General features: G+C 36.9%; 1 protein-coding gene across 12 annotated transcripts in view; it reads left to right on the forward strand.

The window, feature by feature from the left end:
* Positions 1-14,458, forward strand: part of SNX14 (sorting nexin 14) — a 93,619-nt gene that overhangs the window by 56,172 nt on the left and 22,989 nt on the right. For 11 of the 12 annotated variants that reach the window (XM_023205223.3, XM_023205226.3, XM_023205229.3 and 8 more), the window contains 5 exons: positions 188-320; positions 6,456-6,657; positions 9,976-10,059; positions 11,858-11,958; positions 14,019-14,130. In XM_023205223.3, coding sequence (XP_023060991.2) covers positions 188-320; positions 6,456-6,657; positions 9,976-10,059; positions 11,858-11,958; positions 14,019-14,130 — 632 coding nt within the window. The remainder of the gene's footprint in view (positions 1-187; positions 321-6,455; positions 6,658-9,975; positions 10,060-11,857; positions 11,959-14,018; positions 14,131-14,458) is intronic. The other variant, XM_023205225.3, reaches the window with a different exon arrangement.

Genomic DNA, 14,458 nt, shown 5'->3' on the forward strand with positions numbered 1-14,458 from the left:
TACTATGTCATTTTTGGCTTCTGAGATGTTGTTACTTAATCCATGGATGAAAACTCCAAAAGTTATGTTAGCTATACCTTTATCATTTTCAAAACGATTTTTCTTTTTTTCTAAATAGTGGTTTTCAATAAACTAGACTGTTGTGATAATTTGCTGTGTACTTGATACATGTTTGTTTAATATTCAGGAACACACAGAAAAGGGGAGAATCATTTGGAATCAGCAGAATAGGTAGCAAAATTAAAGGAGTATTCAAAAGTACCACAATGGAGGGAGCTATGTTGCCTAATTATGGTGTAGCTGAAGGTGAAGATGATTTTGTAAGTAAAATGTATCAATTTGATTTATTTATAACTTCAGACTTACTATAACATAAAAATTAGAGATACTCATTATTTTCCTTTTTTTTATTTTTTGGAAAATCTGTATTCTAATACTTTCCCTTTGTCTTCTTACTTCAGACTTCCTTTGTATTTCTCATTCTTTAATTAGTTGTAATAGTTTCATGACGTGAATCTAATTTTTAAAATTCCTGGGAACTATGTTATTGCTTATTAAGGCAGAATGTTTCCTGTTAAACTGAGATATTTCTGATATTCAAACAGTTTACCATCTTTTGGTTAAGCTTCAAATTCTGATGTTACCTTTTTCCTACCATGTGCTCCAGGTATACAGAGCTGCTAATAGATGTTCTAGCTCCTTGCTTACTTAAACTGCGGTCTGTTGACAAGCAGCATTGGCATTACCTGGGAGCTTGTATAAATACAGAATCTCAGGCACTCTCCTAGACTTACTGAATCAATTTGCATTTTAACAAGATTTCCAGTTGACTTATATGCACATTTTACTTACCATGCTATTTTATTTCTCTGTGTCTTTGTCCTGCTTGAAATGCCCTTCATTTGTTTATTGACCTAGAAAATTCATATGCATCCTTCAAAATGCAGCTGTTCCCCATAAACCTTTACCCAAATCCCCAAGTTGAACTGAACATTTCCTCCTTTTGTGCTCCTATTATATCGTATGTTAAAACTTATACCATAATGTATTTGAAGTTATGTGTTTATGATTGTCTTTCGTATCACATAGTGCCATAAAGGCAAGTATTGTCTCATTTGTACTTTTTATTTTTATTGAATAGAGATCTTGGATTCTCATTTTGTCTTTTAATGACCCTGGGCCCTGGGGATGAAAAAATGATTAAGATGTAGACCTTGGCTTTAAGAAATTCACTTAACTTGGGTGTAAAAGGGATGTTTAGTACTGATTGGATTGATGATGACCAAGAAGGAGGAAAGGTGGGGAGACAGCAGTAAACCCTTTTTTTTAACCCCTTCCTTTTTTATTATTATTATACTTAAGTTCTAGGGTACATGTGCATAACGTTCAGGTTTATTACATATGTATACTTGTGCCATGTTGGTGTGCTGCACCCATCAACTCGTCAGCACCCATCAATTCGTCATTTATATCAGGTATAACTCCCAATGCAATCCCTCCCCCCTCCCCACCATGATAGGCCCCGATGTGTGATGTTCCCCTTCCCGAGTCCAAGTGATGTCATTGTTCAGTTCCCACCTATGAGTGAGAACGTGCGGTGTTTGGTTTTCTCTTCTTGTGATAGTTTGCTAAGAATGATGAGTTTGCGTCCTTTGTAGGGACATGGATGCAGCTGGATACCCCTTCCTTTTGACCTTTGTCCCATTGCCTTGATATAAGGGTCACTGATTCTTCATAATAATTTAAAAGGAATAAAATCTTATTTAAACCTTTTGTATTAATTCAAATAAAGCAGTTTTTTTATGCCTTTATTTTTCTCTATAAGTGTGGGTATTATTATTATTTTTTTTGAGACGGAGGCTTGCTCTGTCACCCAAGCTGGAGTGCAATGGCACGATCTCAGCTCACTGCAACCTCCGCCTCCCGGGCTCCTGCCTCAGCCTCCTGAGTAGCTGGGATTACAGGCGCCCACCACCATGCCCAGCTAATTTTTGTATTTTTTTTTTGGTAAAGATGGGGTTTCACCATGTTGACCAGGCTGGCCTTGAACTCTTGACCTCATGATCCACCCACCTGTAGTCCCAAAGTGCTGGGACTACAGGCATGAGCCACCACACCTGGCCTTGGTGTGGGTAGTATTTTTATGGTGGTGTGGTGGCTCACATTTGTAATCGCAGTACTTTGGGAAGCTGAGGTGGGAGGATTGCTTGAGCCAAGGAGTTCAAGACCAGCCTGGGCAACATGGCGAGACCCTGTCTTTACAAAAAATTAAAAAATTATCTGGGTATGATGGTGCACAACTGTGGTTGTAGTTACTTGGAAGGATCACTTGAGCTCGGGGGGGTCAAGGCTGCAGTGAGCCATGTTTGTGTCACTGTACTCCAGCCTGGGTAACAGAGTAAGAGCCTGTCTCAAAAAAAAAGTGTGGATGGAAGAAAGTAGATCAGAGAAAGTCTTTTTCAAAATAATGTTTATGTTTTCTAATTTTAAGCGTATTTTCAGTTTTTAAATAATATAGAACAGTGGAAAAAAATTAAATGCCACGTACATGCATAATCTTACCACCCAGTAACTACTCCTATTAATAGTTTGGTGATTTTCTTTAAAAACAAACAAAAAACTTTCCCTTTTCACCCCGGTAGACTAGACTACATTATATGTATATAGTTTGCTATCTTTTTCTCTCTATTCAGTATTATAACAAAAGTATTTAACCGTGTTATTACGAACTTTTAAAACATAATTTTTTGTGGAGGAAGATGTGTTTTTTATTTTTTGCCTTCCCAATTGCTTGATACACAAGCTGTACTTTAGCTTCAGGAATAGGAGGCTATCTTTAAAAAGCTGAGAGGATTTGCTTTGTTTTGTAGTGACCCAAGAAGAAGGAAATTCTTGATTGGGATTAAAGATAGTAGTAACAAAAAGTTGGAGAAGCAGGCAAACTAATGTTTAATACTATCAAGGGAAAACTCAGGGACAGTGAGGTGCTAACGCAGACTAAAATGATGCCATTTAGGATTTAGAAGACACCGTGCTAGTTCTAACCTGTGGGACCTTGGGGAATCCTCTTTGTCTTGTTTGGAAGTTGAGGGAAAAGAAAAGTTTCCAGTTTCACTGCTGGGTGATCCTAAATTGGTTTGTGATCCTAAGTTGAACATTTAGGATGACTGATTGGAGACTTAGGAGACATTATCTCGAACTCCTGACCTCAGGTGATCCACCTGCCTTGGCCTCCCAAAGTTCTGGGATTACAGGCGTGAGCCAACATGCCCAGCCTGACATTATCTTTCAGAACCCTCATTGTGATCATTTGGCAGTAGTGCCTGCTTGCTGTGTGGTCTTGGGCACATTTGTTAATTTTATTATGATTTGTTTCATCACCTTGAAATGGAGGTAATTTTATCTTTCATAGGGATGTTGTAAGGAGTATTAAGCAAGTAATATATACGAAGCACTGAGAACAGTGCCTTGCACAGGGTGAGTCCTGTAAGCACATCAATTCTCGTAGCTGCGTGATCTCAAGTTAGGGATTAAATTAGCATCCATCCATATGCTGGCCTGGGAACCAAAGCCTAGTATATAAGATTGGGTCAGGGCTGGGTATGGTGGCTCATACCTGTAATCCCAGCACTTTGGGAGACTGAGGCTGGAGGATCACTTGAGTTTAGGAATTCGAGACCAGCCTGGGCAACATGGTGAAATCCTGTCTCTACAAAAATAGAAAAATTAGCTGGATGTGGTCTACTCAGGAGGCTGAGGGAGGATCACTTGAGCGCGGGAGGAGGAGGTTGCAGTGAGCCTGGCAACAAAGTGAGACCCTGTCTCAAAAAAAAAAATTGGGTTGAAAAATTGTGTTGGTGTATCAGAAAATGTATTTCTGTCCAAGTTCAGAACTGGCTTACAAATATGGAATATAATATGCCTGTTGGTAACTTGGCAGATATCTCTGTACAGGAAAAGAATAATCAGAAATATTAACATTTCTTGAGGAAATTTTATTTCCATCTTCCATAATCCCCATCCTCTTGGTAGAGATAGCAGGTGTTTGGAAACGAAAAAATATTTAAAGTACTTGATTTTCCTTTATTAACATTTTGATTACAATATTTACTTATTTTCAAATAGCATTAAAGGGTGCCCTGAAAATTCTTAGAGAAATATTTCCCTAGAGATTTTTCTTTAGGCTTTGATAAAAATACCATTTAAGTAGTAACAGTAATAAATTGCAAAACTTTGTCCTTTTACATTGCCAAGAATTTTGTTCTCCCATTTTGTGTCTTAGATTGATTCTGAGGAGCTTCTTTTAATTTAAGAATGTCCCCCCCCCCTTTTTTTTTGGCTTTTAGTCAGCATTTTCAACAAATTCTCTATTATTTTATGATTCACTTTCCCCTCTCTTCAGACGCTAGATCCATTAACAAAAATATACTTGTATTAACCACGGAAAATGCTACCTTGAACCTCAGGTTTTAAGCATTGGGTGTTTCCCTCACACATCTCTCTGTGTTTCTTCCAAGACTGTAAGAAGGTAACTTGCCTCTTAAAAGGCAAAACCCAACATATGTCATCTGTTTTTATAGTTTTGTTTTTTAAGGTCTTGAAGTTGTTTTCAAAAGAGCATTAAGAAGTCTTCCTAAGATCAGTAAGAGTCTTATTAGAGATTATGGAAAGCCAGTTTAGGATGAGAACAGAAAAAAGCAAAGCGGGAGCCAGGTGTGCTGGCTTACGCCTGTAATCCCAACACTTTGGGAGGCTGAGGCGGGCAGATCATGAGGTCAGGAGATTGAGACCATCCTGGCTAACACGATGAAACCGCGTCTCTACTAAAAATACAAAACATTAGCTGAACGTGGTGGCGGGTGCCTCTAGTACCAGCTACTCGGGGGGCTGAGGCAGGAGAATGGCATGAACCTGGGAGGGAGAGCTTGCAGTGAGCCGAGATTGTGCCACTGCGCTCCAGCCTGGGCGACAGCACGAGACTCTGTCTCAAAAAAAAAAAAAAAAAGCAAAAGCAAAGGGGGTTTGTGGGGGAGGAAAGGAATTTCCTTAGAAGAGAGGTAAGTACCCGGGGTAAGAGGAAAGAACTGAGAGTGAGAGTAGGGCTAGAATTCTGGAAATAAATTCCTCTGTACTACTGATTTGCTCTGGCTAGGCTATGCAGAATTCTTTTAAGTGCTACAGACTTTGACTCATTGCCTTTAAAAAGGTGTGTTGCAGATAAATGCATTTCATTGATAATATTTTGCCCTTTTTAACATGAATAAGAGATGTCTAGGTGAGTCAGTGTTTATAATATGCCAGATTCAAATAATCTCTTCCAATTTAAAAAATGGAGACAGTTGTTTCCTTCTTCCTGTGTATCTATTTCTAGAACATGTGGTTTTGTTTTTAAAAATAATTGTTATTTTATTTTTTCAGTATTTAAAAATATTTAGCATTTTAAACATTTATGTTGTTAAAGTTTAAGAAGTGATGAAATAATAAAAAACTCTTAAATTCTGTAGAGGTGGGTTTCTTCCGGACGCTTTTGTCCAATTTTTTGTTACTTATGTTACAGTTTTTACTTGGGTCTTTTTTATGGTTAAAAAATTTTTGGAGTAAATATTTTTATTAAAATAAATTTCCAAAAATGGAATTACTTGTTTGAAATCATTTTATGACTCTTTATAGATACATATTGCCAAAACACTTTCCAGAAGGGTTGTGCTGGTATACCTTGTAACCGGTAGTGTGGCACAGATCTAGTTTATCTGTGCAGTCTCCGTGAATGACTGCTATCATTTATAAAACTTTACTTCTCAAAATGAAAAAAATACCAGAACTTTACTTTTTATTTCTTACCACAGAGGTTGAACAGTTTCTATATTTGTATATTTTACATTTTTTCCCCTAATCTCTGAGGTGGCTATTCTTTATCTTCTGTTATATTTTCTTTCTTTCTTTTTTTTTGAGACAAGGTCTCACTCTCACCCAGGATGGAGTACAGTAGCACGAACCTGGCTCACTGCAATCTCAGCCTCCTGGACTCAAGCAATGCTCCCACCTCAGTTTCCTGAGTAGCTGAGACTACAGAGGCGGGCCACCATGCCCAACTAATGTTTTAAAAATATTCTGTAGTGATGAGGTCTCACTGTGTTTCCCAGGCTAGTCTCAAACTCCTAGGCCCAAGCAATCCTTCCACCTCAGCCTCTGTAAAAGTGTTGGGCTTATAGGTGCAGTCCCCAGCCTGTTATATTTTCATATACAGATGATGTAAGAAAACTTGGAGTTGATGCTAGTAACTTGTTTTTAGCTTTTTACCTATACTTTTTCAGTAGAAAATTTAATATCACCTAGCTTTTAGGGTCTTAAAAATTATCAGTTGATATGGGCATATTACTTTATACTTGTATGCCGTATGCTGTAGTTCTAAAGGTATTGGGAATATTAAATTCATCCTGGTAATTTTTTTCCAGATTGAAGAAGGTATTGTTGTAATGGAAGATGATTCTCCAGTGGAGGCTGTGAGCACACCTAATACTCCCCGAAACCTTGCTGCATGGAAAATTAGCATTCCATATGTAGACTTTTTTGAGGATCCCTCCTCTGAAAGGAAGGAGAAAAAAGAAAGAATTCCTGTGTTTTGTATTGATGTTGAAAGAAATGATAGAAGAGCAGGTAGGAAGCTTTCTGAGCACCTTTCTTAAAAGATGCCCATGAATGAATCTGTTGTTACCAGGTGTGATAAACATTTTGCCACTTCTAGCTAGCAAATATGGCTGCATATCCAAAAAAGAAGTGTCCAGAACAGAAAATTGAAAGAAAGCTTGGGATGTCCTAGGTTATCTTCATAGCAGTTAACTAACTCATTCAATCAGCACTTATTGAGTGATGCCTGCTAGACACCTGACAGTCCATCAGGCATTCAATGTAATGTTCTTTTAATGGTTTTGTTGCTGTCATTAGCCATTGTACTTACTTAATTGTCATTAATCCATATAGCACTATATCAGGTATTATTCTAGTTTAATTAAGACAGCGTTTTCTCTCACCCATTTTGTGGGCTAATTAGAATTGATGAAAATATGGCCAGACATGGTGGCTCACGCCTTTTAATTGCAGTACTTAGGGAGGCCAAGGTGGGTGGATTACCTGAGGTCAGGAGTTTTGAGACCCACCTGGCCCACATTGCGAAACCCTGTATCTACAAAAAATACAAAAATTAGCCATGTGTGGTGGTGCGTGCCTGTAGTCCCAGCTACTCTGGAGGCTGAGGCATGAAGATTGCTTCAACCTGGGAGGCGGAGGTTGCAGTGAGCCGAGATTATGTGACTGCACTCTAGCCTGGGAGACAGAGTGAAACCCTGTCTCCCAAAAAAAAGGACTGATGAAAATATGGTTAAAACTACAGGTTTTCTTCAGGTTTTGCTATACTTTTTCTTTCGGTTATTTCAGGTATAGACTGTAATAGAGACCAGGGTTAACAGCATCTGTAGCAGGATAAACAGTCACCACTTTAAAGTCCTACTTGTAACATGATAAAAAGAAATCGAATTAAAAAATAAAACAGTGACCACTTTGCACTTTTTCTAAGAAGTGGGACAGTGAGTGTAATGAAAAGCACCACATTTTGAGAATGATGAGCAGAAAATAAAGTTGAGCTCAGGAAGAGGGAGTTATGAGGAAAGAAGGAAAAAAAGTGGCAATGTTAGAAAATGGTTTTGAGAAGGTAAGTGGTAGGGTGAAGATCAGTGCTAATTATTTTTATTTTTCAGAAAGTATTAGGTTTTCTGATTTTCCTCAGAAGTTGATCCTGTTTCAAGAACATGAGACATAGGAATTGGGAGGGAAGAATGCCCAGAGTAGCTAGTTACAATTTTTCCTATCATAACTAAATATCAGGCAGAGTCTTATTCTGTCCAGGTCTTACACCATACTGCCTGATTTTGCTGGAGTTACTGTCCAGTCTTAGTAGTTGCTACTCTTTCAGCATTCTGACAGGTGGACAGCTGACCTGTTGTCAATAATAGAGTCAGATTTCCATTTCAAACTTAGTTTTGTTTGGAATATACTTTTGTTTTTGCTTTAGGACAACTATTTTTAAGTTTTATGCTTTATCTTAAAAAGTTAATTAATTTAACATAAATTATAAATTCATGGCTCAGTAATTCAAAAATAAAAACCAAAAAATCTTAAAACTTGAATTTTATTTTATTTTTTAATTTATTTATTTTTTTTTCTTTTTGAGAGGAAGTCTTGCTTTGTTGCCCAAGCTGGTTTGCAGTGACATGACTGTGGCTCACTATAGCCTCGGCTTCCCGGGTTCAAGCGATCCTCCCACCTCAGCCTCCTGAGTAGCTGGGACTGTAGGTGCATGTCACCACACCCAGCTAATTTTAAAACTTTTTCGTAGAGAAAGGGTCTCACTATGTTGCTGAGTCTGGTCTCGAACTCCTGGGCTCAAAGTGGTCTTCCTGCCTTGGCCTCCCAAAGTACTGGGATTACAGGTGTGAGCCACTGTGCTGGGCCAAAAGCTTGTATTTTAAAGATAATTTTTTTGTCACCAGTGCTGCAGACTTCTACTGTCAATGAAATGTGCTCTTAGAAACCATGATCTATCAGGGAGAAAAAGGTATATCATTTAGTATATTGATTTTATGTGAGTAACAAAATAACAATTTCAGCATTAAAAACCTAGCCTAAATATACTATGGATCTTTTAAGACCAGTGTTGAAGAAGAAAACTAGGATTTGCTTTATATGTTGTGATCAGGTTGATTTTTTTCTCAATAGAAGTGTTGTTTTGGATGGTTGTGGTATTGCTTCACTTGATCTACTGCATTCTGAAATCTGTGGTAGAATGATGTCAGATGTTAACAATAACAGTTAACATTTATGAGGTATTTACTCTGTGCTATGCTGTGCTATGCACTGTACAGAAGTGCTTTATGTGGATTATTTTAGGTGATAGACACAATTATTGTTATTCTACATCTACACACTGCAAAGTACACAGTGGTGTTATTTGTTCAAGGCCACATAGTAAATTAGGGCAAGGTTAACTGGGATTAGAATAGGCAGTCTGATTCCAGATTTACTCTTTAAACCATTACTATGTGCTGCCCAATTTAGTAGCCACTAGCTGCATGTGGTAATTAAAATCAAATTAAATTGTATTAAAATTTCAGTTCTTCTGTTGCATTAGCCGCCTTTCAAGTACTCAGTGGCAACATGTGGCTAGTAGCTAGTATATTAATGCAGATCCATGGAGCATCTTCCTAACTGCAGAAAGTTCTATTGGATAGTACTGCTTTATACTATATTAAATTAGGACAATATGGTAAATGTTTGAGAAACCCCAAATCAATAAAAAACTCTTATGAAACACATCATTTTGGTGACATTTTAAAAGTAATCATAATTGCATGATATTTTAAAGTTTCTGTCAGCTCTGATTCTGTTATAGAAAAAGTATATTTGAGATAACTTCATAGATGAAATTTATCAGTCACTTGTAGGTAACTAAAATATGGGATAAGATGTGTTAATAATGTTATGCCAAAGATAACAAATTACGACTGTGGAATAATGTTCAGCTTTGTATTCTTTTTTTTTTTTTTTTGAGACAGAGTCTCGCTCGCTTTGTTGCCCAGGCTGGAGTGCAACAGCGCGATCTCGGCTCACTGCAACCTCTGCCTCTTGGGTTCAAGCGATTCTCCCATCTCAACCTCCTGAATAACTGGGACTACAGACACCTGCCACCACGCCTGGCTAATTTTTGTATTTTTAGTAGAAGCGGGGTTTCACCCTGTTGGCCAGACTGGCCTCGAACTCTGGACCTCAAATGACCCACTCACCTTGGCCTCCCAAAGTGCTGGGATTATAGGCGTGAGGCACTGTGTCCAGCCAGCTTTGTATTTTTAATGTATTAAATACAGCATTCTTTTAGGGTTTTGAAATTATTTGTTACTCAGTGTGTGTGTACTCAATTTACAGTTGGACACGAGCCTGAACATTGGTCTGTCTATAGAAGATACCTTGAATTCTATGTACTTGAATCAAAACTAACAGAATTTCATGGTATGTAATTCTTTTTGGATAAAACATTACATTTCAGCATTAGCATTCTTTAAAGCTGTGATACCACATTAATTTTTTTATTTTAAGTAATTGAAATACAAGAAATACAACATTGACGCTTGTGTACACTTTTATTGATAACGGAAATGTACTGTTTATCTTCTTATTTTTATTTATCTGTATATTTAAAGTTCTTGCAATGCACATTTATGCTTTTTTTAAGTAAAATCAAAATTTTAAAATAGCTATTTTAAAACTGTATTTTAGAAAGGGCTCTCTATTTACTCTTTTTTGTTCTTCCTGTCTCATCAATGTATTTATTTGAGTTAATATCAGGGATATAGTTACAAAGAATTTCCAGCCTTTTTTTTTTTTTTTTGTATGTAGCTTGGTGAATTTTATTTGTGTGTTCTAAATCTTTTTATTTTAGAAAAGCTCTGTAGAGTGTCCCCGATCCAAATTCAGGTTGGTTTTTGATTGAGAAGGATAAGGAACATTCCTTTCCCTGCTGTAAGAGCAAAGCCTGTGATAAGGGTGATTATTATAGGAAGATAAAGAATGCAAGGTCCCACTCCATATTTTTGCCTAGATTTTGAGTTTGTACCTGTGTTCAAATGGTTTTATCTTTCTCTCTACCAATCTGGTGCAGGACCATTGTCGTTCTTTCTCTGAAAACTACTTTTTTTGTTTAAGGCTGAGAGAAGACAATTTATCGCCATACTTTTCTTTTTTGGTGCTAAAATTTCTAAAGCCAGCCCTATCTGAGAAAGCACGTTCATCTTCCTTCCTTCCTTCCCTCCCTTCCCTCCCTCCCTCCCTCCCTTCCTTCCCTCCCTTCCCTCCCTCCCTCCCTCCCTTCCTTTCTTCCTTCCCTCCCTCCCTCCCTTGTTTTATTCCTTCTTTCATTTCCTCATTTCCATCATGTTGCTCAGGCTGGAGTGCAGTGGCACGATCTTGGCTCACTGCAACCTCTGCCTCCTGGATTCAAGCAATTCTCCTGCCTCAGACTTCTGAGTAGCTGGGATTACAAACATGTGCCACCACGCCCAGCTAATTTTGTATTTTTAGTAGAGATAGAGTTTCACCATGTTGGTGGCCTTTATTTTTTTTTGAGATGAGTCTGGCTCTGTCACCCAGGCTGGAGCGCAGTGGTGTGCTCTCAACTCACAGCAACCTCCGCCTCCCAGGTTCCAGCGATTCCCCTGCCTCAGCATCCCAAGTAGCTGGGATTACGGGCATTTCCCACCACGCCTGGCTAATTTTTTTGTATTTTTAGTAGAGATGGGGTTTTACCACGTTGGTCTCGAACTTCTGACCTCAAGTGATCTGCTCACCTTGGCCTCCCAAAATGCTGGGATTACAGGTGTGAACCACTGTACTCAGCCTACATTTTGATTTTAAGCCATTTATATAGCATTGACAAAATGCTATCTTTTTTCCCTATGAGAAATTAGTTATTTCTTTATAAGGTTTTATCTAATAGAATCTCACCAATTTCAAAACAATCTCATAATAATTTTTTGAAGCTGTTTTACTAGGATAGAAAGCTTAAAAATGTACGTCAAACAGTGATTGTTACAAGAGTGATATTTTTGTTTATCAGTAGACTCAAGTTCTTTGATCTGGACTTCTGACTTGAAGCTCTCTGGTTTTGTGAAGATTATTCAAAGAATAATGTCACATCTCTACAAGGCAGTATTGCTAATCTGAATGTGCCATAGTAAATTTTAAATCCTAATTTAAGGGTTTAAAAATAGTAGCAGAACTCAGTAGTAACTATAATATATGCTAATTTCAGGTACATTTCCTGATGCCCAGCTTCCTTCTAAGAGGATCATTGGCCCCAAAAATTATGAATTCTTGAAGTCAAAGCGGGAAGAGTTTCAAGAATATCTACAGGTGTAGCATCAACTGTATTAATTCCAAACGTTGCTAATCATAGCATTCTCTAATTTGCCTCTTTTTCTCTTGTACATATATGCTTTGGTTTATAAATACCTGTCCATGTGGATTTTAATTAAAAAAACATTTTTCCATGTGAATTTTAGAATGAATTTTTGTCAAAAGTATATTCCTTCCCCCCTCTCCAAATTGAATGAAATACAAGATATTTTCTTAGGGTGAGAAAAATCTTTACTTAATTTTAGGCTAGTTAAAACTTTGTATAGGACGTTAAAAAAAGAAACTTTTGGTGTAAAAGATTAGATGCATTTGAAGAATACTGGATAATATTCTTAGAATGTTACTGTTCTGTGTTCTGTTTGATTTTTGTGTTTAGCTTTTTCTGAACTTTGGAGTCTTCTGTGTTATTCCTTAGTCCCTTTTCTTCTGGGTTCATACATATTTTTCCAATTTCCTGGGATCAACTCTACTATTTGCTACGTGGAGTTGAATTCCATTTTTCTCAGTGTGTGCACATTACATTATGTTAAAATGTATGGGCATATTATTTAAATACATGGTACAGTCATCATAAAAGTTACTTGAGACATCAGGCTCTCCAGGATTAATAATCATCTTTCTTTATCTAGTGCTTACAAGGGAGGATACTTTTGTTTATTCAAAAAATATTTTATTTGGGCATGGAATTTTATATTTAAAAAAAATTGTCGATTCAGTTAAATTTGGATGCTTCCTAGCCGAAAAGAAATACTTTAAAATTAAAAATACTCAGCAGTGTAAAGGAGTATTTACACTTTATTTCCTCTCTCTGAACTGTTGAATGCTTTCAACTCCAAGTTGAAAATATATATATATATATATATATTCTATGTAAATTTTGATGTGAAAATTGAAATATGAAATAATTAACTACTGCAAGGATGTGTTTGGATAAAACATAAAGCCATGTTTTTGTTGATACTATTAACTCGTTATTTGAACCAGCTAATTATTTCTACAAACTAGTACCTCACTCTAGAAGAACTATTTTCTCGTAATATGGATTTAAATTAGAGATAGCTGTACTGGTTTTTTAATGTAGATTTCTGCTTATAAAGTTTTGTAACTGTCTCATAGTTAGGAAACTATTAGGTAAGACTGGGTTAATTTTGGCTTTTAAAAGTCTTTTTTTTGAGACGTAGTTTTGCTCTTGTCATCTAGGCTGGAGTGCAACGGTGTGATCTCGGCTCATTGCAACCTCTGCCTTCTGAGTTCAACCGATTCTCCTGCCTCGGCCTCCCAAGTAGCTGGGATTACAGGCACCCACCGCCACTCCTGGCTAATTTTTGTGTTTTTAGTACAGACGGGATTTCGCCGTGTTGGCTAGGCTGGTCTCGAACTCCTGACCTCAGGTGATCCACCTGTCTCAGACTCCCAAAGTGTTGGGATTACAGGAGTGAACCACCGTGCCCGGCCCGTGTTATCTTATTAGAAAATAGTGTTGCAGGAAGAACAGACAACAGATTTTTCAAGTTATTTCACATTTTCACATCTAGTTTTCTGCAAAACCCTTTATGCTGACTTCTAAAAATTGATCGAGACAGTTGTATCATGCTATCATATTTTCTATAGTTTAGAAACTGGGAGATAATAGTAGCTAATGTTTAGTTTTACTTCCTGTGTGTCAGATACTGTGCTAAATGCTTTATATAACAATACTATAAAGTAGGTAGTGTCATTATTTCCATTTTATAAGTTAGGAAACTGACTCTTGGGCACTTTAGCAACTTTTCTAGTGTCACTTAGGTGTTTTCCAAGTGTTTAGGATTTAGGTGTTTTCCAAGAATCTAGCATGTGAAAGAGCCAGAATTCAAACCCATTCGTATCTGACTATAAAGGCCAAAATCTTACCTACTATCCTATACTCTTCCCTCTAATAATGCAGTTGCTTTGTTATTATTTTAAATATAAAGTAGCTTTTGGGGATTTAACATTTAAAAAAATTAAAATACAGTTTTGATTACTCTTCTAGATTTCTAAACTGTTTTTTTCCCTTTTTTTTTTTTTGTTCATTCAAGAAACTTCTGCAGCATCCAGAACTGAGTAATAGTCAACTTCTGGCAGACTTTCTTTCCCCTAATGGTGGGGAAACACAATTTCTTGATAAGATACTACCGGATGTAAATCTTGGTAAGTCAATTTAAGGAATCATTATAAGAGAATAAGCTGAAAAGAATCAGCATTTTCAGATTAATTTAGAAAAATATTTATATACTATAGCCTATGGTAAACTCTGAGGGCCCGTATTTCTGCATTTAGAGAGAAATTGTCAGATGCTGACCTTAATCTGTCCATTTTGAGTTCTGATTATTTAAGCAGTCACTTCTACCCATTTGTCCTCATCACAGAAAATTATATTAGTCAATGTATTTATACATTTTTTTCTTAAATATAAGAAAAGTAGAGATGATATTTTTAGCATATGTGAATCAGTGTTTTCATCGTACAGTATATGAAT

Source organism: Piliocolobus tephrosceles, chromosome 5, assembly GCF_002776525.5.
Source record: "Piliocolobus tephrosceles isolate RC106 chromosome 5, ASM277652v3, whole genome shotgun sequence".
Lineage (NCBI taxonomy): Eukaryota > Metazoa > Chordata > Mammalia > Primates > Cercopithecidae > Piliocolobus > Piliocolobus tephrosceles.